We start from the raw sequence: 25549 nt of genomic DNA on the forward strand, positions 1-25549 counted from the left end.
TCTTAGGCAATCAGCAAAAAACACTTTTTTCCAGGCCGTTAGGCTACCATTAATCATTGTATCCATGGTCATCATTAGCCTCTTCTGGTCCTACTTACGTTGTTCCCAAGTACATGGCCACTGCTTGAATTATCTTCATGATGCATTAATGTAAGAAAGGCAATTAATTCCCAGCACCACTTGTCTCAGTTAATGGAGATGCAGAGGACAAAGCAAAGTCATTAATGACACCAGATGATGCAGCAAGCGACAGTCACTGCCTGGCAGTCTGTGGCAATTCTTCTGGGAATGCGACTTTATATATTTAACCAACATATAAAATATGGGATGATGGGTCTGTTCTGGGGACGTCAGCAGTGCCTGTTTGTTTTGTTGTTGTTGTTGCTGATGATGATGATTGATGATTCTAGAATACAACCACCTTCATCATTTTAAAAGCTATGTGCTAGTGGCACATATAGCCTCCTCTTTGGGGTTTTTCTGGGTGAGTAAAGAAATCTGGACTTTCTGAAGTGCTATGCTTGCACTAGCACCGATCTGGGAGGGTGGCATGAATAAATTTGTGCAAAGTTTTGTTCTGGGAAATGAGGAGACGGAAATGTGGTGCAATCGGATTTATTTAGGGGTTATCAGGGTACAGGAAGAGAAAAGATTGATTAGGCAAGGTGAGGAGGCAACAAAATCTTAACTAACGGTATTAACTAGTGTCTCACATAGAGACATTTTAGCTTAAGGTCTGAATTGTCAATAAATTAGCTTAAGGCTTTGCTTGAGAAAGGACCAAAACATAGATTTAAAGAGGAGAGAGAAGGGAGCAAGGAGATTTAAAGGGATAGGTGATTAGTATTACCGGTCCTGATCCGTTGGTGTGTTGGTTACACTTGCAGGTTGGAGTATGCAGGTAGACTTCCTTGCAAGCAGAAGGCAGCAGAAAAGAGGGAAGAAGGGAGGGTCAGAGCACTACAACTCGAACCCTTGAGAACCAGCAGCACAAAGATCCATGTGGAGTTTCATTCCAAATCTGTCTCTTGGTCTGGTCCCCAGTTCATGTGGCTGGCCCAGGGGTTTTTGTACTCAGAAACATATCCTGAGGCAATGCATAAGTCAAGCATCCTGACTGCAGGGGCTTAAACTTATGTGTAACAAAGAAGCTAATGTTTACATGAATCATTCAAGTGGGTGTGATATTTAAGAAACAAAAAGCTGGGATGGCTGGTGGGGAGGTGTGTGTAGGGTACTGTATGGGTGAACTCAAAAGCCATATCGAAGACCGGGGCATCTCTTCCTGAGGGATAGATAGGTTTCTTTTTCTGTTAATGATCCTACCTCTGGGTCCAAGCCAGCTCATTAACACAGTGATAGGAGGCTAGGGGTGTGCCATGCTTATCTGAGTAGTTGTGAATGTGATTATTTTGCTTGTATAGGTCTCTTTGACCTGAGTCTGCTTGCTAGCTTCCTCCCTTTTTTGCAAATAGAGGCCATCGGGGGGTGGGGCTCTCTGTGGCTGTTTGCTATCTTGACCTTGGGCAGTGTTGCCCCATGTTTGCTTGTGCCAAGCAACCAAACTGCATAGTTTGCCAAATATGGGCATATGCAGAATTCATGATCCCATGAGCTCAAGTAGCCAAGATGAAGGTTGCAAGCCTGCAACTCTAAAGCACACAGAGGGGTGCTGCCTGCAGCTCCAAGACAAGCTGTTTCTGTAATAGAGGTTTGCCAATTTTTGATGTTTTCTTAAAAAGGGATTTTTCAGGAGCATGAAAGGTACTGCAAGGAAGCTCTTTGCTTCTAAATAAGTTTTTTTTAACAAGTTGGGGTGGGGTGGGGGAAAAGAAAATGTAAAAAAAGTTCAAAAATATTGGATGGGGGAATTGTGTCACTCATTACTAGTGAAGGTAGAAGCACTATCTACTTTGAGGGAAGCCATCTGGGTTTCCCAAAACAAATGCACAGTTCTGATTCCATTTCAAAAAAGACCTGGGGGTGGGGGTGCACAATAAAGGGCAACTAAAATGACCAAGGGATTGGAGTATTTTCCTCATGAGGAAAAGAGAGAGAGGCTGGAGATTTTCACTTCAGAAAAAAGACAACAAATGGGAGACATGCTAAAAGTTTATACCATTATAAATGGTGAGGAGACAGTGGATAGAGAAAAACTTTCCTCTCATAACTGGAGTCATTGTTTGAAGCAGCAGAGGGAGTCTTGAACAGGTGAGTCAGCCAATCTCTCTGCAGCCCCAGATGCAACAGGACTGCCACTCTCGATGACAATGTGAGCCTGAACCACCACTGGTGCGTCCTCCTCCAGCGCACACAACAGCAGCCATCTAGCACAACCTCCCCTCCTGTGGTGAGTGCTGTAAAGGTGAAACACAGTCGTAAAGCTGAAACAAGGTGGCAAATGTCTTAAGTGGCATTCACCTTACCTTGGAGCATCTTTTAAGTTGAGGACGTGTTGTAAAGCCAAATAAAAGAAGGATGAATGCTAACCAGGACAGATTTTGTAGTACACCTAAGGAGGAAAAGGCCAAGTCTCCATGTTTGATATCATCCTTTATATCATTGTTAAGAGGAGCAAGTTTTGATATACAATGCATTTGTCATCTTCTTGTGCTTCCTATGAAAATGTGTACATAGTACAGATACCAGAGATAATTCAACACTTTATACACTTGAAGGCATTCAGAGATCAGTAGTTGAAAAAAAATGGCACAATATCAAGGCTTTTGATGCTACTGGATGGTTATATACACTGATATGGCGCATATAGAGGTGTGTGTGTATATATATATATATGTACATATATATATATATAATAATATATATCATATATTTTATATATAAGAAATATAAAATGAGCATGAAGTAGTAAAAATGGACAAATTAAAAAAGGGGTCAAATTTAAGCCCTATCTTCAAAAGCTTTCAAGCGGAAAAGTAGAAATCAAGAAAAGAAAACGAAACAAACCCTTCAAAGCAAGGCAAAAATCAATGGGAAACTCTTCTGGCCATGGTGATGGAGGAGTTATAGTCTCTTTGGGAAATCAGGGCCTTGTTTCATTGAGGAGGCCAAACACAAACAAACAAACAAAATACCCTAAATAAGCAAACAAACCCAAAGCAAGCCCTCAAATAATATGGATCAAAAGAAAATAAAACTTTTTTTTAAAAAAGTGATGAGATTTTATTGCAAAAGCTCTTAAAGATAAGGAGAACTTTGGCCCTGGGGGCTGCACATGCAGCATATCTAGATTAATGTTGAGGGAGAGGCTGGACCGTGCCAGGGACTGGGACAGGCACTAGACGCTGTGGGCCCAGGTTGGAAGGGGGCTAGTTTCCTCTACAAGTGAAAACACAAAAAATGGGCCTATCCCCATCTGGCAACTCACCCTCAAGTGGCATCCAAGCACCAAAACAGTCCGACAGGCATTTCTCCTAGTGGGTGTCTATATGCCACCAAGGCCCAGGGTTCCCGTGGAGCTGAGGACAGCCACCTGGGATTCTGTAGGGGATGTTTTGTCAGCCCTTCTGTTAAACCAAGGGGGTTAAATGATTTCACTTTCTGCCCTAGTCCCTCTTTTCTCTTTACACCCTTTGGCTCATAAGGCGTGGGGGAGCAGAGGTCCAATTTCCTGCCACATGGTAGGATCTAAACACATGGCTCCATTAAAGGAATTGCTTGGAGGGTGGCCAGCCCCAGTGGATCCACCAGTAGAAAGGAAGAATGCAAGGAGATCACCACCACCAACGCTTAGGGGCACGTTGGGGAGAGATTGCCCTGGCTGCCCAAGTCCCAATCCCCAACCACATCAAACTATCTTCAGATTCAAAATTCTGAAGGAGCTTTCTCTTGCCCAGCAAGACCCAGTGATTCACACACTTTTTCTTACCCTGAAATTCTCCCGAAATTCTGAGGTCCCCAAAAGTTTTCTACACCCAGTAAGACCTGGTGATCCACATCCTTCCTCTCAGCACAGCTGGCTGGACAAGCTCACTTCCGATTCATTTTGTAGAACCAAACCCTGGGCCCGCCTCCCCTTCTCAGTAAGACAAAGTACCCTCGTTCACCAACAGTGGCATCATTTCTATTGTTAGGCTGTGTGGCTGGACTTTCTCTGGATAACATTGGCTTTGGTTCCCCTTCTCTCTCAAAAAAGTCATGGTTCTGAATGGTGTTTATTCAAGGGTAAGAGTCAGGAACAAGAGACAGCCTCTTTGGGGAGAGGCTAATGCCTCCATTACTTGCGGTGAGTTCTAACTGCTACTGCACTCTGCCTCCTTCTCTGCCTTACTCGGGTTTGGCATTGTGCAGTTGGCCAAGGCAGGCTGGATACAAGATTACAGAGAAAGCCTGCAATCTCCTACTGCTTCATGGCTTTGCTCAGGCCTCCCATCTCTCAGCCAACAACATTTCCTTTCCCAAGAGAGCGTTCCATTTTGCCTATGCATACAATGGCTGGGGGACTCCACTGCAAATCTGTTGACCTGCCCACTCACAATCAGACTGCATCATGTTGCCAAATAGGTCCTGGCTTTCTGCATGAGGTGAAACCCAGGACGTGTTTTGCCAAGACTTCCAAGAGAGACACCTTCACTTCTCTGAACTGATCTTCATTTCTGTCCATGTGGATGATGAACAAGAGGGAAATGTTCTGCATCAACAGTGTCTATTTGCTTCCTGTGTTGGGGTTTTGCCTTATCACAGTCTGGCTGATAGGTCAGATGCACTATGTCTGCCCACTGAAATGAAGGACCAACACGTTTTCTGCATCGCACTTAAGCAGAACACTTGCCTACCAGTTCATTTTGTTCCTTCAAGCCTTAGTGTTGAGTCCAGCAGGCAGGAACTGGGATGGATCAGACCTGCCCTTCTGTGCGGTGAGTGCCTGCAGGACTGGGCTAAAGGTTGCCAAGTTACCGTGGGAGGTAAAGAGGAAACCTTGGACCACACCCTTTATCAAAAACCTGAAAGCAGCTTGCTCTCTCCTCCTTCACCAGTTGAGGGACCCTGCAGTGAGTCTCGGTCAAAACAATCTTGTTTTCTTTCCCACTGCAGATTCCGAGAAACAACAGCCTTCTCCCTGAACCTTAAAACTTGAGAATTTTTCACATAACCCCTAAGAACATGCAGGGTGGGTTGGGGTGGGAGTGAGAGGCAGCTCATTACGCTGATTTTCTAAGCTTTGGAATAGCGCACCCACCATTCATTCATCTGCCTCTCTCATACAGTGGGGACAAGGCTCAGACCCAGAGAGGAATCCAGGCTGGGCCACATAGGAAGCTGGAATGAGACAAGCAGATGATAACACGCCCTGTTTAAGTGGCTCATATGGTTCAGTCACAGTCTTGCTACAGGAAACGCCTTGGCTGTGTTCTTCCACAATAGACAGCAATGGGGGTCGGTGGGGGCGGGGAAGGGAACTGATGCAGCACCTCCTTTGGATAGGCAAAGCAGTCCCTACAAATGGAACATGGTGGGGGAACAGCCTGGCTGGCACTCCTGTAGGTTCTTCTTGGCATCAAGATTAAAAGGGAGAGGCCTTCACACAAGATGGCCGCCCCCAAGCAAGGCTTGCTGTGGACATGGAGCAGGATGGAGACAGATGGAGGGACATACAGACAGTCAGATGGTGTGTTTGTGTGGACTGGAGAAGGCTGTGCCCTTGCCTCCGCTTGAAGTTCCAGAAGGTTCTCCTGGCAGTTCTTCTGTTGAGTTAGAAGTCCAAGGGCATCACTTAGACAAGAGAGAAACGGGAGTGGGACCTGGCAGCACAGACCCCCACCTCTGTCCAGCTTGCTCTGTGTGCGTATCACTGCCTTGGCCTGGGGCGGGAGGATGAGGAGGGGCTGGATTCAGCAGCCTCCCCTGGGAGTCTGAGATAGAGGCCCTGACAAGTCGGTTGGCAGGTTCGTGGGCTGGGCTGGGCCAGGGCTGCTCAGCACGGACCCTTCCCTTTGGTAGTGTTGGTTGTACATCCAGTCGTCAGTTAGCAGGTAAAGTCCTCAAAGGTGCCTCGGGCTGGGTGGTGAGGTAGGATGTTGGCTGCATACGTCATGCCCGCCGGGTGGCCTCGGATATTTTCGCATGGATTCTGGGAAACAGCACAGGGAAAGAAGAGAGGAACATAAACACAGGCAGGGAATGGCCATGAAAATGAGGCAGTAAACATTAAATTAGGGCAAATGGGGGAAATTTCTCCAGGATATTGGGGGCTCTTGGGCAAGAGGCCATCAATGCATCCTCTTAGCTGGCAAGGGGTATAACACATGAACCGAAGAGACACACAAGACTTCTGGGATATACTCTGACTTTGCACGGGACAACCCTTGCTACGTTTGATGGGGTCCAGGAAGTCAGAGATGGTCTTACACAAACTCATGCCACCGCCTCTAACCCTCTCCGGTGCTCCTCACAAAGTGAGAATAGTGGGAGATTTACCAGCTTCTGGGCTCAGCAGATGTTCAACTTTACTGGATGCTGGTGCCAGCCATGGTGGTGTGGACAGGAAAAACCCACTTTGTGCACAAAAAATAATAGAACCATATTGGTGGCATGCTGTGAAGTTTACCAACAAGTTGACCCCAATTCTGGCGGCCTGTAGAGTGTTGCCGTCAGGAGAAGAGCATCTATACCAGGGTTGCACAACTTCAGACCTCCAACTGTTGTTGGACTACAACTCACATAATCCCCAGCCACAGTGACAAACAGCTAGGGATGATGGGAGTTACAGTCCAACAACTGTAGGAGAACCAAAATTGTGCAGCCCTAGTCTACACAATGGTCATGGTCACTTGTTTCAAATTCCAAGGGAGGCCAATCTCAGAGTAGGGCTACCAGTTAACTTTTTCTCCTTGGCAGAACTTCTATGCCTTTAATAGTTGCATGAATAGTAGAAATTCATCAGGTTAAACTTTTCTCAGTGGAGGGAAAAGCTTTGCCTGCCATATTTTGGCTTCTCAATCAGTTGTTAAAGACAAATAAACCCTGCTAGAGCAGGGTTTCTTAACCTTGGGCCCCCAGATGTTGATGGACTACAACTCCCAGAATCCCCAGACATGGCCTTTGTGGCTGGGGATTCTGGGAGTTGTAGTCTAAAAACAGCTGGGGGCCCAAGGTTTAGAAACCCTGTGCTAGAGAACAAGGGCATGCTAGGATAAAAGGATAGCGTGAATGCAATATTTGGCACCTTCAGAGGAAGATGAGCAAAGAATATTGGATACTGGTGGTAAATGCCTTTGAGTGGCTAGAGATGGTGAGGGACCATTAACTCAGTGACAGTGGCCAGGGAGGCTCACTGCCTATCAGCAGTCTGGACTGGACCAATAGACTAAGAGTCTAGCTACATGTTATATTAGCCCCGTCAAAAATAGCCACTTGAAAGCCAGGCACTATCCCTATTTACAGGTTGTGTTCGATGCCTGTGCAATCTGTGTGTGGTATATGCACATACAGATTTGTACACACATACAGCTATCCACTTAGCATGTTCAGCGCCTGTACAGTAGTACACTTCTGAACTGTACCTTGCATCTGAGGGGGCCTGTACCCAGGTTCACTTTTAAAATGAACGCATGTTCAGTTGTCCACACAAAAACATGTACAAGTGTACAGACACCTGTCTACACGGACAACACAATAAGGTTGCTCACATGACCAGCCCCCTACCCAGGCTTGGACAGCCCTACCTGGGTAGGGCTGATTGTGTGGAGTGCTGGGATTGATCCTGATCTTGATGCTGGGTATCCCAGATTTTGTACCTGGGCTAACAGAAAGGTAGAAGGGTGTGAGCATGCCCTTCTACCCCACTCCCTGGTTGTGTGGCTGCTCGGGCTGCCAGGAGCACAGTGCATTGTGGGATGCTGGAGGACTTCTTCCTCCAGCTTCTGGCTCTGCCATTTGCCTCCTGTGACTGCACGAGCGGCAGAGCTTTCAGGGGAATGGTGATCGTCTGTGGAGAGGCAGGTAGGAGCCTGCCTCCCTTCCAGCCCACCCCCAAACAAGGTAAAACGGTTGTGTGAACAATCTTAATGTCTGAATGGAGCTGCTGACTTCTGAGAATTCGGAAGCTCCTCTGTAGTCAGGCAGAAAATGCTAGAGGGAAACGTAGGCACTGGCAGTCACGCATCGAAGCAGGAGCTGCTGCCCACATCTGTTGCTGATCTCTGCTTATCTTCCTCCGCTCTCCAGTGTTAGCAGCAGATTGTTCATAAGGGTTGTGCGGGGGAGGAGCAGGGATTCCTCCAGCATTCTCTGCCTGTCTCCGCAGAAGATTCAGAATTCTCAACAGACCAGACCTGGATTCCATACAGTGACTTTCGATGTAATGAATGCCTCCTACAGCAGGGGCGGAGCCACCATTGGGCCAACGGGTTCAAAGAACCCGGGCCGCACCCAATCAGGGGCCACGCTTCACAGCCCCGACATGCCCCCCGCATCTGAAGTCAGACGCGGGGGTGCTGGTTTAGCTCCCGAATGGGGGCTGTGCGGCCCCCGTTCGGGAGTTAAAGGGCTGCTGCGTTTGCAGCACAGCCTGCAGCGAAGAGCCACTCCTGGCTGCGCTGCGAATGCAGCGCCAGTAGAAGTTTAACTCCTGAAGGGGCCGCGCGGCTCTTCCAAAAAGCTGTGAATACAGTGCCAAAACTGTGAATACAGCGCCAGCCCGAGTCTAGCTCCCGAAAGGGCCACTCGCCCCCTTTTGGAGCTCAACAGCCAGCTGTGCGCTGGCCTGACACGCTCCCTCCTGAACGGAGCTGCAGGGCTCTGGTCGGGAGCCAGGCCATGCCCCCCACACCTGATGTCAGATGTGGGGGTGTGGCTAGCCCCACGTCTGACATCAGACGCAGGGGGCGGGGTGCGTGAGGCCGCCGGCGGTCAGGCTCCGCCACTGTCTTACAGCCAGACAACTTATGTAGGTTAGCTCCATGTCTCTGCATGGTGATGACCAGGAGCTAGGTAACAGTTGCTTCAAAGCATTGGCAGCTGTACTTGTATAGAGGTAGTCATTTGTAACCTCCAACCATGCATTTAAGCTTAGGATCATTAGCCTTGCACTTCCCTGGGTTTCCAGCTGGCTGGAAAGGGGTGGTAATGCAGGGTGTAACCCCTGCTTTTGTTGTTGTTCACTGCTCGCTCCCCTGTGCATGTGTAAATACTGTCAATGGTGCTGTGCTTCAGGGCTGTCCTGCTCTCTTGTAAAGCTGCACCAACACAGTTGCGCGACGTGACACCCATAGTTTCCTTTGGAAATAACTGCATTTGGGCAACTTTACAACTGAGTGGTCTCAGCCGCTGGCATTCCCTTGCACAGTATGTCAGTCATTATTATTATATGCTGCCTTTTATCCATGCTTAGAACTCTGGGAGACATAGATGGGCTTCCTGGGTAGCTTCCCATGCAGACATGAAGGCAGTTCCCACCGTGAAGGACAGGGTAGGAGAAGCCTCTTACTCTAGTTCGGAGCTGTGGGTGCTCCTTTTTGCCAATTGTCAGTTAAAAACTGATTGGAAGCACTCCCCTGATCGTGTGCTAAGCAGCAGTTGGGCCGGAAGGCTTCCTCCTACCCTGCAGGGGGACCAGCTGCTGAATGAGGTGGGAGGGAAAGACCTCCGGAGGGTGAGGCCACATGATAAAGGAATTTGTCGCACTGTGTTGCAAGGTTATGGAGATTAGACACTCACGTGGCGTTTCACATCATCCAGGCTCAGGGCCACACCCTTGTCACTGTTGTTGCCGTTGTGTTTCTTCTGGCACTTGCCACGGCGACAGAGGCGGAACTTAATAATCTAGAAATGGAGAAAATAGAAGCTTGGGTTGCTTGGAGCAAACTCATTTTTCACTGGTTTGGGTCGCTAAAACATCCATGCATGGTGTGTGCGTGTGTGTGTGTTTATGCACGCATGCAAAAGTGGCACACAGCTCAGTAACAGCACTTTTACGAACAAGGGTAAAACTGATCAATAGTATATTGTATTTAACCAAGACAATATTATAAAAATATTCTAGGAACATAGGAAGCCGCCTTATACTAAGTCAGACCACTGGTCTCTCTAGCTCAGTATTGTCTTCACAGACTGGCAGCAGCTTCTCCAAGGTTGCAGGCAGGAGTCTCTCTCAGCCCTATCTTGGAGAAGCCAGGGAGGGAACTTGGAACCTTCTGCATGCTAGTAGGCAGATGCTCTTCCCAGAATGGCTCCATCCCCTGAGGGGAAGATCTCACAGTGCTCACATGTAGTTTCCCATTCAAATGCACACCAGGGCAGATCTTGCTTAGCCAAGGAGACAATTCATGCTTCCTATCACAAGATCAGATTAGGTAGCAGATGAGTGGAAGTGAGCCCCTAACTGTCTAGGAATGCAAATAGCAGGAGTGAGGATCTTTTCTTAGGGACAGAGGAGTGTTTCAGTGGGTTGAAGAAAGCAGAGGAGGGCGTAGTAAAGGAACCCAGCAGTAGGCCAGTGTCTGGCCTACGAACGTGAAGTGGGGGTTCTTTATCAGTTGCTGCTGTTGCTACTATGAGAGCATTTCTGTAGAGTCACAAAACTGGTTAGTGGATCACTCAAAGCTCTGGACCCAGCAGCATATTGGTGCAGTGGGAATATTGCTGGGAAATGGGCAAACCACAGTCTGCAGCCCTACAAGACTGTACTAGCTGAGCAGACCAGAACTTTGACGAAAAGGGAATTTGCATCTCAGTGACACATGACAGGAAGGGTCACTTTCCTATTGCCACAGTTGGATGAGTTTGCTATTGCCACCTATCTATAGGAAGGATCGGTTTCTTATTGCCACCTATTTATTATGACAATCAAACCCCTCCAAAGAGCATATCAGATATAATTTGTAGGTGGTCTCCCAACTGGATAACTTAAGAGGACTAGGCCTGCCTACAGCAGAACTTTTTCATGTGCCTTTAAGACCATTCTCTAGGCCACAGGCAAATCTGTGCCCTTCGGTTCTATGTCCTGGGAACTCAAACTCACCTCATAGGCGTAGTCAAAGAGCTCAAGCACAGTTAATATACTGGCTCCGATGAACAGCCCCATCTGTCCCCCAATGTCACCTGCAGATAAGAAGGCAGGGGAACAAGAATCAGGCACTGAGATACGGCAGCTACCCCAAGCCCTAATCTCTTCCAGTGTCTTGATACTCAGCTCTCCAGACTTGTCTTGACTCAGTTAGTTCAGTCTACCTAAGGTGGTGGTTTTATGGGATAGGGTGATTTTAGAAGCCCTGTGGGGTCCCAAGATAGGGTCAGATATTGCACCTGCTCATTCACTGTGTTTGCCTCAAGGTTTGTATGAGACATTTAAAAAAATAAAGTAAGTATCTTGGACTTTAAAAAAAAATTCTATTGATGCCACTCTGGTTCACAAGTCTCTACTCACTGTGACATGCCAAAATTTGCCACACTCTGCCCTTCCCTGACAAAGCCCACCGCGTCCCATTCCTGACCTATTGAAAATTACCAGCTTTCTCCTGCTGACAAAGCAAAACACAGGAATCTTCCTGAATCAGACCACTGACTGTTCTGGGTCATTGTCTTCTATAATGATGGTTAGCAGCAGCAGCAGCACTCTGGAGTTTCAGACACGGGTATTTCCCAGCCCTGCCTGAAGAGGCTAGGGTTGACCTAAGTGTTGGGATATGCAGCAGCTGCAGCCTAGCTTGCTGTATAGTTTGCATGCAATCTACCAGAGGGGGCACTATAGTTTCCTCTGTATTGGTTGGGCCAGCTAGGAGTTTCTATTCTCCTTCCTGTTCCTGTTTTGGTCCTGTTCTTTATGTATGAGCCAGCAAGTTCAGTACTGACCTCTTAGTGCCTTTGTCTTCCAAGCAAAGTTTAAAAGTCTTTAAAAAGTCTTAAAAACCTGCTGCTGGTGTTTGCTCTGTATTCTACTCTCGGCAACACTAGAGACCTTCTGCATTCAAAGCCAATGCTTTACTCCTGAGCTATGGCCCCTTGTAGGGATGTGCACGAACCGGTTTGGTGGCCCTTTTATGGGACTCCGAACCGGTTCGGGCCCCCGCCAGCGTGAAGGTTTGACGGTGGGTGGGGGATGGCTTTAAGGGTGAGGGTGGGTGCACTTACCCCCCACTCCACATTTCCCCCACTGGTGTGCAAGTCCTTAAGAGCCTATCGAGGGGGCTGCATACCTTCCTGCCGCCCTGTGCCACCGTTTACTGGATGTACCCAGAAGTAGGAACAGTGACTGCGTGTGTTGCTTGCGCATGCATTGTGCGCATGTGCACGATGTGTGTGACGTGTGCACGCACGCGATGTGCACAGCCGCCGTTCCTACTTCCGGGTACATCTGGTAAATGGTGGCACAGGGCAGCAGGGAGGTACGTTGCTGCCCCGATGGGCTCTTAAGGACTTGTGCGCTGGCAGGGGAAACATGGAAGTGGGCAAGTGTACCCCCCGCCCTTAAAGCCATCCCCCGCCGCCGTTGAACCAGCCCCTGCTGGTTCTCTGCACATCCCTAGCACCTTGCATAACACCGCCCCCATCACCACCACTGACAAGTATTTTTACTGTGTTGTGTTCCAGTATCAGGCTCTTGTATTCAAGCTTGGCATGGAAGTTACCAGCTGTTTGCTGACATCCTGGATAAATTTACTTGAAGAAGTTCCATTGAAATTAAAAGGAATTTCAATTTCAATGGGAAAACCTACACCAAACAATAGCTGAATTTTGCGACCTGTATACCTTTCAGTGTATTTGCTTTATTTTGTACAATTTATTTTGCTTCTGATAGTAACAAGGAAAGACAGCCATGTAGGCCCTGCCTCCCAACCACTGGAACTACTGCTTAACTACTTCCCCCTCCCATCTCTCCTGCTTCTTATTTTACCAGGCATTGCTCACATCTGTCTTGGCAGCCATCAAGACTAAGAACTTGGCTTTTTGATTAAAATGAGAGTTGGGATTCTAGGCTGCATTCTTCACTCAGAACTGTCTGCACTTGTCAGGTGTGATGGTGGAATTGTAGAAAACACAGTGCACTGCTTATGTGTGTTTGGTGGACCGTAGGCAGGCTTTGAACTCAATCAAAAGGGAAAAGGTGGGGGCACGCAGGATCCCCAGCAGCCAATGGTCAAGGGGGTTAGCTCACCCAGAAGTCCAGCCACTTCATATGCTTTCTTCTGCTCAATGGTCTCATAGTTCAGAGCCTCAAAGAAAATGTCCAGGACCAGGATGTTCTCCCTGCATAAGAGGAAGGGAGGTGACAGGGAACCCTGGGCACGAAAAGAAGAACCTGCCAGGTATTGACAAAGAAATCTGCCCCCTCAACTCACTTCTGCACATGCCCAGCAGCAGCATTAGCACTTACCTAGCTGGCTCCAAGATTTGGGATCTAGTGGGTACCAACCCAAGGCACTGAGACAAAGCCCCATCGCACTTCAAGCAATGAGGGCCCATTCAACACAGTGCAGGAAAATATGAGATTTCCCTCAGCCTGTTTGAAAGGGGTGCAACATAAGAATGATCCCCAACAAGGTACAGAGATAAATGTTTTAATCTACTGATCGGCTGTTTGGCTGGAGGCAGACAACAGTTGTTAAGAGAGTTGAGAGTTGAAAGCAGTTTGTGAGAGGCATCACTTCCAGTGGTGTGTGTGTGTGTGTGTGTGTGTGTGCGTGATACACACACACACACACACACACACACACACACACACACACACACACACACGTTTCTTTTGCCCCACTGTCAACTTCCCATAAAAGTGCTTTTTAAAAAACCTGCAACACCTGTTTACCAGAGGTGGAAAGGGAGGGAAGTGAACTCTCTTTTAAACAGCATTTCAAACCACCTCGGGGAGGGGGAGAAGATTGTCTGCTGGCCACTTAATGGATTTTAGACCACAGTTGTGTAAACAGCAGGTTCCATCTCCTTGACTCACTTCTGTATTTGAGACTAAATCCTATATACACAGAGTTCCCCAGACAATGGGCTAGTTGTGGCCAAAAAACAACAACATTAGGTTCTGTTCTCAATCCATACATTTCCTCCCCATCGTCCTACTGATCAGCCTTACATCACACTCATCTGGGGAGCTTCCCTGCTGCCAGGTTACAAGAAAGGAACCAACAGGCTTCAGATTCAGGAACACTCAGGTTTCCACTAGTCCAAAGACCTCCACTGAAAGCTGTGCACCCACATGCTGAAATAGCAGCACCAGGCATTCATCATAAAGAGGTGGATGTGAGCACATATGGGGTGGTCAGAGTAGGAGTGAGCATTCTTGTCATGCACTTCTTGATCTTGACACCATTTTTTTCATTTTAGGCTGTCTAAGGAAGTGGAGGTGCAGAATGTGGAAGTGCCACAATGACGGTGGTAAGTGGACTGGAGGGAGGCTGAGGCAGGCGGACTCACTCACCCGATGTACTGTTCACTCTTGTTGTATTTCTTGGCCAAATACTTGGCAGATGCCTTGCTGGGGATCTTGACCATGGAGAGCTCCTTGCCATAGCGGGTGACGTTGCAAGGCATCTCACACACACAGTAAGCATTGTCCCTCTCCACCAAGAAGTCTAGAGAAAGGGTGGAGGGAGGAGGCAGAAGTCACATGGTGGGCGTGCAAAAAATAAAACACAAACAAATTAACTTGGGAGAGAGATACGGATGGTTATTTACTTCTGATCTGCTCTGAGTTTAGAAAGCTCACTACTTTCTTGTAGCAAAAGTATTTTTTTTTTTACATTGTGAGCCCTTTGGGGAAAGGAAGCTATTTATTTAATTAATTAATTAATTTATTTATTTATTTGTAAACTGCTTTGGGAACTTTGGTTGAAAAGCGGTATATAAATATTTGTCATATACAGTATTCATATACTTTCTTACATGGGCCTGCCAGTGATCTCCAGTCTAGGCACTTATCAGATTTGTATCTGTCTACCTTCAAGAATGCTGCACCATCAGCCTGGGCTGTGTTAAGTTAGTGTCAAGTGCCTTGAGAGCACCAACATCCAGCCATGCTCAGCCACCTCAGATTTGGGGGTGAAATTTTAGGTACAGAATAAAAAGAGATAATTTTCCAACAATGATCTCTTGTTGCTCTTTGACCTATGCACACTGCTCCTCCAAGGCTGCGAACTCAAGAACACTTACTTGGAAATAGATTTCTCTGTAAAAAATGAGACTTGCTTATGAGCAAGTATGCCTAGGAACACCCCACAAGACAAATATTCCAGAATCAGTAATGTCTGGAGATAGGGCATTAGAGAAATAATTGTGGAATTCTGCTGTTAAGGAGGATTAGATACATTTGTGAAAAATAGGTCTATTTAGTGGCTAAGGAATAAATCTCCAGATTCTCCTCCCTTCCTTCTTTGGATATTCAGTGGAGATTCAATCAATCATTTTATTTATGGCCATAAGCCAAACAGAATTAAAACTTTAGACTGTTACCATGGATAAATATACAGCATAAAATAACGAAAAGATACACTATCAGCCTCATAAAACCCCATGACGAGAGGTCAGTTTTAAAGCCCCATATAAAAATTTAGCAACCAGTTTAGTAATACCCACATTAACATCAGCAAGACATAAATTAAGATAAAATGAGTCAGGCCTGCCTGGAAACTGATCAAATAAAGGGGTCAATAATTCTTTCCTTGAGTCACGGAACAGAGGGCAGTACAAAAGCACATGAGCAACTGTTTCTAAGCAGCCCTCTCCACAAGAACATAGCCCCAAAACAGGGGAATCCTTGCAAAACCTTCTAAGGAGCAAGGCAGAGGGTAAGACATTCAGCCTGGCTCTTGCAAAGGCTGACCTCAATTTAACCAGATGGAGCATGGAGAGATATTTAGCAGGATGATTTCGAGCAGGGAGGGAAATACCAAGATATATGGGAGAGCAGCATCTATTTGCTAAGGAGACAAGGCATTGATACTCAATGTCTTTAAGACATTGGATCATGATAGCCTTGGCGCTGGTAAAACACAGGGACAACAAACTGGAGGGAGAAAGCCCTGAACTCAGCACTTTTTTTGGTGACCACAGATAACCAAGAGTAGGGGAAGTTGTCCCTCCACATAAGTTGAATATACAATGATCCCGGAGATCCAAGGCAAAAATTAAGCCAGCGAGTTAGTGTAAGCTCCCAAGCCCAACAGGCAATGGAATAGGAACCCGACTCCAGACACAAAGCGCCATAGGAAACACATTAGATATTCAATGAAATTGATTTGCCATAGACAAAAGGAATTTGTCTATGGCATTCATACAACATAATTACTGTAATGGGCCAACATTCTAACTAAGGTTGCATGCACACTGTGAGAAGAATTCCATGCTGTGGAAGGATTCCCAACTACTGCAGCACTGATGCTTGCATGCGGGGTGGGGAGGTGTGAAATTTGCTAATCTTCTTTTCCTAGAAGTGCCTGCATCACACAAAAAATATGTCCCTGAGGGCTGCACAACCTTCAGGGGTGTCACAGAGCACTTCTGAGGGAAGGGAAGATAGGTGAAATTCACCTCCACCTGGGCAATCATCATAGCTGAGTTAGTAGAAGCCTTATTTAGAAGACTTAATAGAAGCCTTAATTAGATGACTTAAAGCAAAAGATTAGATTAGAAGCACATTTGTTGATCTACGAATGGAATCTGCATCTTCTAAGGTCGTATACCTCTGATTACCAGGTGCAGCGGGCAGTGGGGGGCGGGGCGGGATCAAATCCAGCTTGTGAACTTTGAGAGACATCTGGAAGGCCACCACTGAATATTGGACTAGTCAGAATTTTGGTTGATCCAGCAGTATAATGTTTATGTCTGGAGGCAGTGCATGACACTAGGGCAAACAATAAATGTTTGCAATCTCTACTGGGCCCTTCTTGTGGAAATCCTGGGGGTATCAGGCTGATGGTTAGTGTTGGAGACAGAGTGCTGAACTAGTTGGACTGCCAGATTAATCCAGCAAACCTAGTGGTACTTACCAAGGGCTGGGTCTGCACACTCTTTGTACTGTTCAGGGGTGCAGTAGGGGGCATCACCTGCAGGGAAAAAGAAAAGTAAATTAATCATCTCCCAAGACAATGATTTACCATTGTGAGAATCTATTCTGGGTTTCTCTATTCATAGACAGTGGAGTTTATCCCAAGGGACATACACCAGAATCTGCAAAAGCCATTGTTCCCTGGTTTTGTATGCAGACCTTGACTCCCCTTTTCATATATAGATCCAAACTGAAAGAATTCGGGGGTGGCGGGAGAGGGGGATCCACACATCAACCATGCTGATTTTGTGACAAAAGGGTGTTAAATTGTACTTAAGAGTGGCTCATCTGCATTAGATAATGCTGAATTCCCCACTTCTCCCATCCTCAGCAGATCTCTTGGTCAGCCTTCTTTGCTGAAAAAGCTGATCATACATTTTTAAGGCTGAAATGTAGTTGAAATGCCGAGATGATTAACCTTGACATGCCTTTGGATGGAAGAAAGATAAGCCTCCTACTGTTCTGTAGTGGCTTTTCCATGCAGAAGTGCCTCTCTACACATAGTGCGGAAGGGGCATTTCAACCTCCCCTCTACAGGGGCAGAACTCTTTATGGAAGCTAATTTGCAGAAGCATCCTGTGATGATCCCAACTCAGCTCTTATGACTAGAAGCAGGAGAACTCCACTATACTCATATCATTCCTGACTCCCGGGTGGACTGGACAGCATCCCCTGCAGAGAAATAACGTCATGCAGAAGGCTTGGTTGAGCCCTTCTCCATGGCATGCTAGTTTTCTCTGTAAAGGGAGTCCCACCCGCCCCCAAAGGGGAAGCATTCAGACACGAGATTCTCCATCTTGAGTCTGAAGTTGAACAGTCCAGGAAAGGTTTTCCCACTCAGTCTGCACGTTGTATAAACTAGCCCTAAGCCTTGGCTAGAGAGTGAGTTGGGCACTGTGTGTCTTTTAAGTCCTGCACAGACAAGGTAGCAAATTAAAAATATGCAGTGAGTGAAAATACAATCCTTAGATAGGGCTCCCCCCTGCCCCCATATCTTGTTCCATTCACAGTTTACAGAACCCTTGTGAGATGGGGAAGAGAGAAGGCGAAATCAAAGCAATCATTATATCAGCAAAGCTGCATCCGGATCTCTGCTGCAGTTTCTGACTGCTCTGCCTTGGCTGCCATTCACTCTGCATCCTGATTCCAGAACATTCTCCAATAGCATGGATATCGATTGACAGGATCAATCTACTTCAGAAAAAATGGTTTCTGCTGTCGTCTTCATACATCTGTGCTATATCTTTGCCTGCCGTCTCCTCGCCAGGAGATGCAATTGACTGGAATAATTAATTCAGTGCCTCATTTTTATTATGCTAATTACCTCCCTCGACAAAGTTTTCTGCTTAACAGGAAAGACTGAGCACAGGCCAATGTGGGGTGGTTGAGGGAGCACTAAGATCTGTTAATTTATGCACTAGAAATAAAGAGTGGGAATGGCTGAAATTAGGGAACAGCTATAATTATGGATGAGCTGAAAGAAGGGAGGCTTTTAACAAATACTTTCAGCAGCACTGGCAAGCTCCCTCCCTTTTGGCAATTTTATAGTGATTGCTTTGAAAAGGGGATGAGAATATTCACTTAATCAGGAAGCACTGCCCTCACACTGAATTACAGGTGAAACTCGGAAAATTAGAATATCGTGCAAAAGCCCATTAATTTCAGTAATGCAAGTTAAAAGGTGAAACTGATATATGAGACAGACGCATTACATGCAAAGCGAGATAAGTCAAGCCTTAATTTGTTATGATTGTGATGAACATGGCGTACAGCTCATGAAAACCCCAAATCCACAATCCCAGAAAATTATAATATTACATGGAACCAAGAAGACAAGGATTGAAGAATAGAATAATATCGGACCTCTGAAAAGTATAAGCATGCATATGTATTCAGTACTTGGTTTGGGCCCCTTTTGCAGCAATTACTGCCTCAATGCGGCGTGGCATGGAAGCTACCAGCCTGTGGCACTGATGAGGTATTATGGAAGACCAGGATGCTTCATTAGCGGCCTTCAGCAATTCTGCATTGTTTGGTCTCATGTCTCTCATCCTTCTCTTGGCAATGCCCCACAGATTCTCTATGGGGTCAGGTCAGGCGAGTTTGCTGGCCAATCAAGCACAGTACACTGTATACTTTTCAGAGGTCCGATATTGTTCTATTCTTCAATCCTTGTCTTCTTGGTTCCATGTAATATTCTAATTTTCTGAGATTGTGGATTTGGGGTTTTCATGAGCTGTACGCCATGATCATCACAATTATAACAAATTAAGGCTTGACTTATCTCGCTTTGCATGTAATGCATCTGTCTCATATATCAGTTTCACCTTTTAATTTGCATTACTGAAATTAATGGACTTTTGCACGATATTCTAATTTTCCGAGTTTCACCTGTAGGTTCATTCAGTCTCACTGAAACCTGTGTGTAGTCAGATCCATTTGGCTATGTAGTGTCATCATATCCAGTCCACTAAGTGATTCCCAAATGACTGGGACTGACAACAAGACTGATCCAGGAAGCACTGGCCTCACTCACAATTGGCTTTATTTGCGCTTTATAAATTCATCACATCACCAGATCAGATTTTCTGCTGACTGTCATGACATCATTCCACAAACTATGTCATCCTTGATTGATTGGGATCACCCATGTGAGGAAGAAGATGCAGAAGTGAGAAGAAAAACTAGCCCAGCAGCAGCAGATAGGCAAAATCGTGGTAGAAAACAGAATATTAAAAGGTTTACATACTCGCAATTGATTTTCACATTTATATCCTGCTCTTCCTCCAAGGAACCCAGAGTGGTATACATGGCTATATCCTTACAACAACCTCACAAGCAAGGGAAGTTAGGCTGAAGGAGAAGTGACTGGCCCAGAGTCACCCAGTGAGTTTCATGGCTGAATGGGGATTTGAAATCAGGTACAAACCAGCAGTGCTCTATTTTTTTCCATCTGTGTGCAGAATGAGTTTTGTTCTGGAGCAGAGCGCACACATGTATATTCAGAGTGGGACCAGCCTGATTTAATCTGAGCGGGATCTACAATTAACTGAGTGGACATTAAAAAAACTGTGTGTGCACATCCACACACCTTAGATGGAACACTACTCCCCAGTCTTAGTCCAACATTTCAACCACTACACCACACTGGCTTTGGGGTTTCCCCCCCAGTAAAATAATTGCCACTCCTGAGAGCACTGCTTTCATCCTGAACACTGGCTCACATATAATGCAAAGTTTCACACATGTCACAACATAACATGCACACAGTTGTGCAAAAGCATTCTTTGCACAAGTGCAAAAGTCACACAAATGCAGTTGTGTGTTGGCCGGCCATTATTTCCAATGATTGTCCTTTGCACAATTGTGTTTGCACAGTTTGTGTGTGTGTGTGCAAAGGGCAAACTGTGCACATGTTCCACTGCAATGTGCATGGAACTTTGCCCTGTATGTGAGCCAGTGATCTGACAGGACATGGCTCAGCTCTGCATTTAATGGTTGGTGACAGTGGGTTGGAATGTTTAAAATCTATATGTCAAAAATTAGCAGTAAAAATGAGATACTGATCTGCATGTACTATAATTTCATAAAGAAAGTATTTTTTATTATATAAATGTATTTGAATACTTTGCAAAGGGAACCTCTAAATGTGTGTCGGAAACGGGAATCCGTTTTTGTAATTATCCTAATGGGCAAGATGGACAGAGGCGTAACTATAGGGGGGGCAGGGGGGGCATGTGCCCCGGGCGCCATCTTTTCTGGTCACGTGGGGGGCGCCGCCATGACAAAAAAAATTTTTTTATTTTTTATTTTTTGTTAATACAAATGTTTCCTGCTCAGTGCAGCAGCGTTGCAGCAGTCAAGGGAGCGCGTTGGCGCCCCCTCCCCCACGAGCGGTCCCTTCCACGCCGCCTGCGGCCCCCCCCATTGCTTTGCTGGCGCCTAGGCGGCGGGCGCTTGTGAGGAAAAACCTAAGTATAATGTAGTATGTTGGGGGCGTGGGGGGGCACCATTTCAGTGCTTGCCCCGGGCGCCGTTTTCCCTAGTTACGCCTCTGAAGATGGATCTATGTATCGGATAAGGGGCAAGAACAGAATCCAGCTATTTGAATTCTTCACCTAAAGACTGAACATCCTACAACAGTCAATTATGCAAGTGAGTATATTATTCAAATAAACATGTGAAATTGCCTCATTTTGTGTCACACCACTGGTCAATCTAGCTCAGTATTATCTACTCTGACGGATGGCAACTCTCCAGGTTCTCAGGCAGTGAAAGGTCTTTCCCAGACCCGCTGCCTGAGTTTCTTTTTTAACTGGACAAGCCAAGGACTGAACCTGGGACCTTCCACATGCCAAGCAGGCACTCTACCACTGAGCTACAGCCCCCTCCCTGCAGCAGGGCAAAACGTCTGGTTGAAATTCCGGATTAAGATGCTTCCCTGTGACAAAATATGCCTATTTAAGAGAACGTCTTCTTCGCTATGAACCACACCGCCCATTGAGATCATTGGGAGAGGTTTGTTTGCAGTTGCCACCAGCTTGCCTGGTGGCTGCCCAGGGATGGGCCTTCTCCATTGCTGCCCCGAGGCTTTGGAACAGTCTGCCTACTGAAAGTAAGAGCCTCCCCATCTCTTACAACTTTTTAAAAGTCAGTCAAGACACATTTGGAAAGTGTCTCTGGAATGTTCTCCCAGTGGCTATTTGCTCCTTGGTCTCCATCACAGTTTTTAGAAGCATGTTAAATCTTGGCTTTGTAGCCCGGCTTTTATATTATTGTATCTACTGCTGCTGCATTGTATTTTGTACAGTTTTTATGCTTGTATTTTAAATCTTTTTAGTCAGATTTGTTTTATATTTTAGCTTAATATTTTAACTGTGTCATTTTTATAGTCTTGTTTTTAATTTTTGTGTAAACCGCCTTGGGATTGTTTTAATGAAAGGCAGTATATACACATAACACTATATAAAAATAAATAAATAAAATAAATTTGTTTACCCAGGCTTTTAATTAGATATTGTTTTAATAGTCTGTTGGTTTTTAATAGTTTTAATGTTGTTTAAAATTGTTAATTGTTGTAATGTTTTAACCTTTTTATTTGTTGTTTTTATTGTATTATTGTAAAATGCACAGAGATTTGCAGTTTGGGCAGTAGATAAATATGCTAAATAAATAAATAAATAAATAAATAAATAAAATATGGGTAAGTGTGTTGCATAAAATGCCAAGGTGGGTGTTTACTTGCAGACTGATAAGCTTATGAACAGATGCATCTATCTACCTCATAAGGAGATGTGCTCCTAATGTAAGCAAGCAGTGGAATCCAGATCCTTAAAAGGACTGGATAGGATGATCTGTAAGGACCCATTTTTAACTGGTTCTATTGTGTAGTTGCTGTGGCTTCTCGTCTCTGCCCTAGGGTAGCTCCTCAACAAATTGCCCACCATGGGCCCTCCACAGCTTCCCAGTAATGCCAGCCCCAGTGCCAGCTCTGCTCAGCTCTGCCCCAAGGTTCATCCTCCTCCTTACCAGGCATGTGGACCATGCGGCAGTTACAGTTTTCCACCAGGTAGCGGGTCTCGCAGTCTATACGGCAGGCTGTGATGCTGTAGGTATCGTAGAATTCAGACTCCATTGTCACTGACTTGCAGTCCCCCCAGGGTGGGGGAAGGTAGATAAGCTGTATGACCAATGGGAGAAGAAGGAATGAGAATGACAGGATCTCCCCAACCCTACCTGGAGGAGGAGGAGGAAGGGGGGGGGCTCTGATTGGCCCATAATGCTGACTGGAGGAAGGAAGATCTACCCCTTCCTCTTCCACAGACATTGCTCACTCTGATTACACAGACCACATATGCCAACTTGGCTCCATAATACATTTGCAATGAACACTGGCAGGAAACCAGATTAGGCTGAACACCAGAGCAATGTGGACTGCAAAGAGAGGTGGCTCTTTCATGAGGCGAGGTGGGGCAGTCACCTCAGGCAGCAGATTATTAGGGCGCCAGCAGGGCAGCAAGGCGGCCTCCACTGACACCACTGATGTGGCTCTTTGGGACTGATCTGACCCTTGCAAGCTTTTCAAGGAGTGTGGGGGGAGGAGTGAAGGCTCTTCTCCTCACACCTCTTGCAAAGTTTGCAAGAAGCACAAGAAGAGGCTGCTGAAACCCCTTTTTCTCCACTGCCCCCTCCCTTCACCACTTTCAAGCAAGAGCCAGTTCTGAAAGGGGAATGGCCCCCACCAGGGGTGTGCAGTAAGGCAGAATTTGGCCCCTCACCTCAGGTGCTGCAGTCCTTTGGGCTGCCCCTGACTTCAAGAGCTCAATGTACACTGTGCCCCAAAGAGTTCAATGTATACAATGTACCCCAAAATGTGACATAAGAACATTCTTGCTCTAGCAAGATTATATATTATTGTGCCTTAGTGATACATCAATTGTAAAAATAAAATACATGTATAGACCTCATGGGACTGTACCAATTCAGAATGCAAGTGAGAGATCTCATGTTTGAATTTCCCTCATCCCCACACATTCCTGGTGAGCAATATATTTGCCCAAACCATTTTGAGAACTATTATGTTGAAAAGGTGGTATACAAGTATTGCAAGTAAGTAAATAATATATGTACATAGCAGGGAAAAGGGGACTAGCTGAACCTTCTCCCTGATCCGATTGATTTCTGTATATATGGAGGGTTTTTTAGGTACGAAAGCATTCAAGTGTATAATTTGTTATCTGCATTCCGAATTGGTATAGTTCCAGAAGGGCTGTACCATGTGGTTAAAAAAAATTGAACTAGTTCTAAGACACAGTGCGACAACCTCAACAGAACCCAGAACCGTTGGCTTCTGGCAAATTCACTTCTACTTCCTGGTCATTATTTTCTTTGTAGACTATAATGAAACAAATATGTGGCCTTTTATTCTAGTTGGACCTCTTGGGTCTGTCTTATTCATGTTGATGATTGTGAAACACCACTCTACAACATAAACATGCAGTGAAAAGGGGAAATCTAACCTTTTGGAGTTATCCCTGACCCCCAACCTGTAGTTTAAAGGATGGTTTAAAAAGCACAGGAAGAGATGCGCAGCTTTATCTTGACATTATCTGTAGGGTGCATGAGCCCCTTCAGACAAGGAAAGAACTCAGAAGCCATTACTACCAGCCCTCTAGCACTAACCACTGATGATAGGTTAATTCCTTGCATCAGTGGTTCCACTCCCTTCATCCAGAATCAAAAGACTTCTGTGCTTTCAGTTCATTAGATCTCCTTTTCCAGAGATTTCCTGGAAAGATTTTCACCCACGGCAGCTCGGTCCTGCCAGCTGGACAGTGGAGATGCACAATTTGTTCTGCTACTACAAATGTCGGAGACTAGTTTAAGGGGAGAAGCGTCTCCTCATCTTACCCGCTGCTCTTGGCAGGACACAAAGGTCTGGAAGCCGGGTGCCACTCCGAATCCCAGCTGGTCAATGAAGGGTGGCTCATCCTGACTGTGGATCTGCACTTTAATACCAGCTTCGAATGAGGTCTCATCTGTGGCACAGAGAGAGGGAAAGCAGAAGGGGAACCGTGGGGACCAAGGCAGGGCTCCAGCTCATAGCCAGAAAGCAGGTTTAGCAACCTCCCTCCTTCCCCCTGTTCAGCTCACAATCCTTGGGGAGGCCAAGGTGTTTTCCATAAGCACAGAGAGGAACTGCAGGCACAGAGCCCAGTAGGGCAGACTCCCCCCTGCCTGAGGCCTCAACTGCACCAGCAGCAGAATACGGTGGGGATAAGTTAGTTAGTAGAGCTCTGAGGTGATGCTAACGGCTCCTGCAGACAGAAACCTGGCACAGCAGTAGGGAAAAGAGCTTGGAGATAATCTTACTCCCCGCTGTGCTCATTTTCTATTTGCAGGGAGCTTTTCATGTGGCGGGAGCAGGGGGCAGATTCAGAAATGGTATCATCCACATGCAGTCTGAAGTGGAAGTTGCATGATTCCTTCTGACACGTCAACATTTTATCACCTCATTCTGCTGTATCTATAGATCAGGCCACTTACAGAGGGCATAGCCCACTTGTCTCAGTCAATGCCCTCCATGATGTAGATTTGCTAAGGTTATGATTGACCTGATCTTAGTCAGGGCTTCCTGAGACTTAAACTAGAAACCATGCTCCCCCAGCCAAGTTAGGAGTCAGGCAAGTCAGCCAACTCAGGACTTTAATTAATTAATTAATTATTGCTGCTGCTGCTACTACCACCACTACCAGGCAGCATCCAGACTAAGTTAACCATGACAACATTCCATTGAAATTAATGGGACTTAAGTTAGTCATGCCTAACTTGCCTCACTGGCTGACATGATGAGGACAATTACTCAAAGTAATCCCATTGAGATTAAAAGGACAAGTTAGGCAACCTGACCTTTTAATTTCAATGGGACGACTTTGAGTAATTGTCCTCATCATTTCAGCCACTGATTTCAATGGTGCTTAGTCATGACCAAGTATTCCGGATGCTGCCTTATTTTTTATTTTATTTTCATTTCGCATA

The 25549-nt window shown here is 46.0% G+C and overlaps 1 protein-coding gene across 3 annotated transcripts in view; it reads right to left on the reverse strand.

Annotated features, from left to right (window-relative positions):
* Positions 1-599: 599 nt before the first annotated feature.
* ASIC1 (acid sensing ion channel subunit 1) overlaps positions 600-25549 on the reverse strand; it is a 224748-nt gene continuing 199798 nt past the window's right edge. For all 3 annotated transcript variants that reach the window (XM_053299294.1, XM_053299292.1, XM_053299295.1), the window contains 8 exons: positions 24422-24549; positions 22541-22691; positions 16953-17009; positions 14387-14540; positions 13115-13206; positions 10982-11061; positions 9679-9783; positions 600-6091 (listed from right to left, as the gene is read on the reverse strand). In XM_053299294.1, coding sequence (XP_053155269.1) covers positions 5987-6091; positions 9679-9783; positions 10982-11061; positions 13115-13206; positions 14387-14540; positions 16953-17009; positions 22541-22691; positions 24422-24549 — 872 coding nt within the window. In that variant the 3' untranslated portion in view covers positions 600-5986. The remainder of the gene's footprint in view (positions 6092-9678; positions 9784-10981; positions 11062-13114; positions 13207-14386; positions 14541-16952; positions 17010-22540; positions 22692-24421; positions 24550-25549) is intronic.

The sequence above is a fragment of the Hemicordylus capensis genome, chromosome 2, assembly GCF_027244095.1.
Source record: "Hemicordylus capensis ecotype Gifberg chromosome 2, rHemCap1.1.pri, whole genome shotgun sequence".
Taxonomy (NCBI): domain Eukaryota; kingdom Metazoa; phylum Chordata; class Lepidosauria; order Squamata; family Cordylidae; genus Hemicordylus; species Hemicordylus capensis.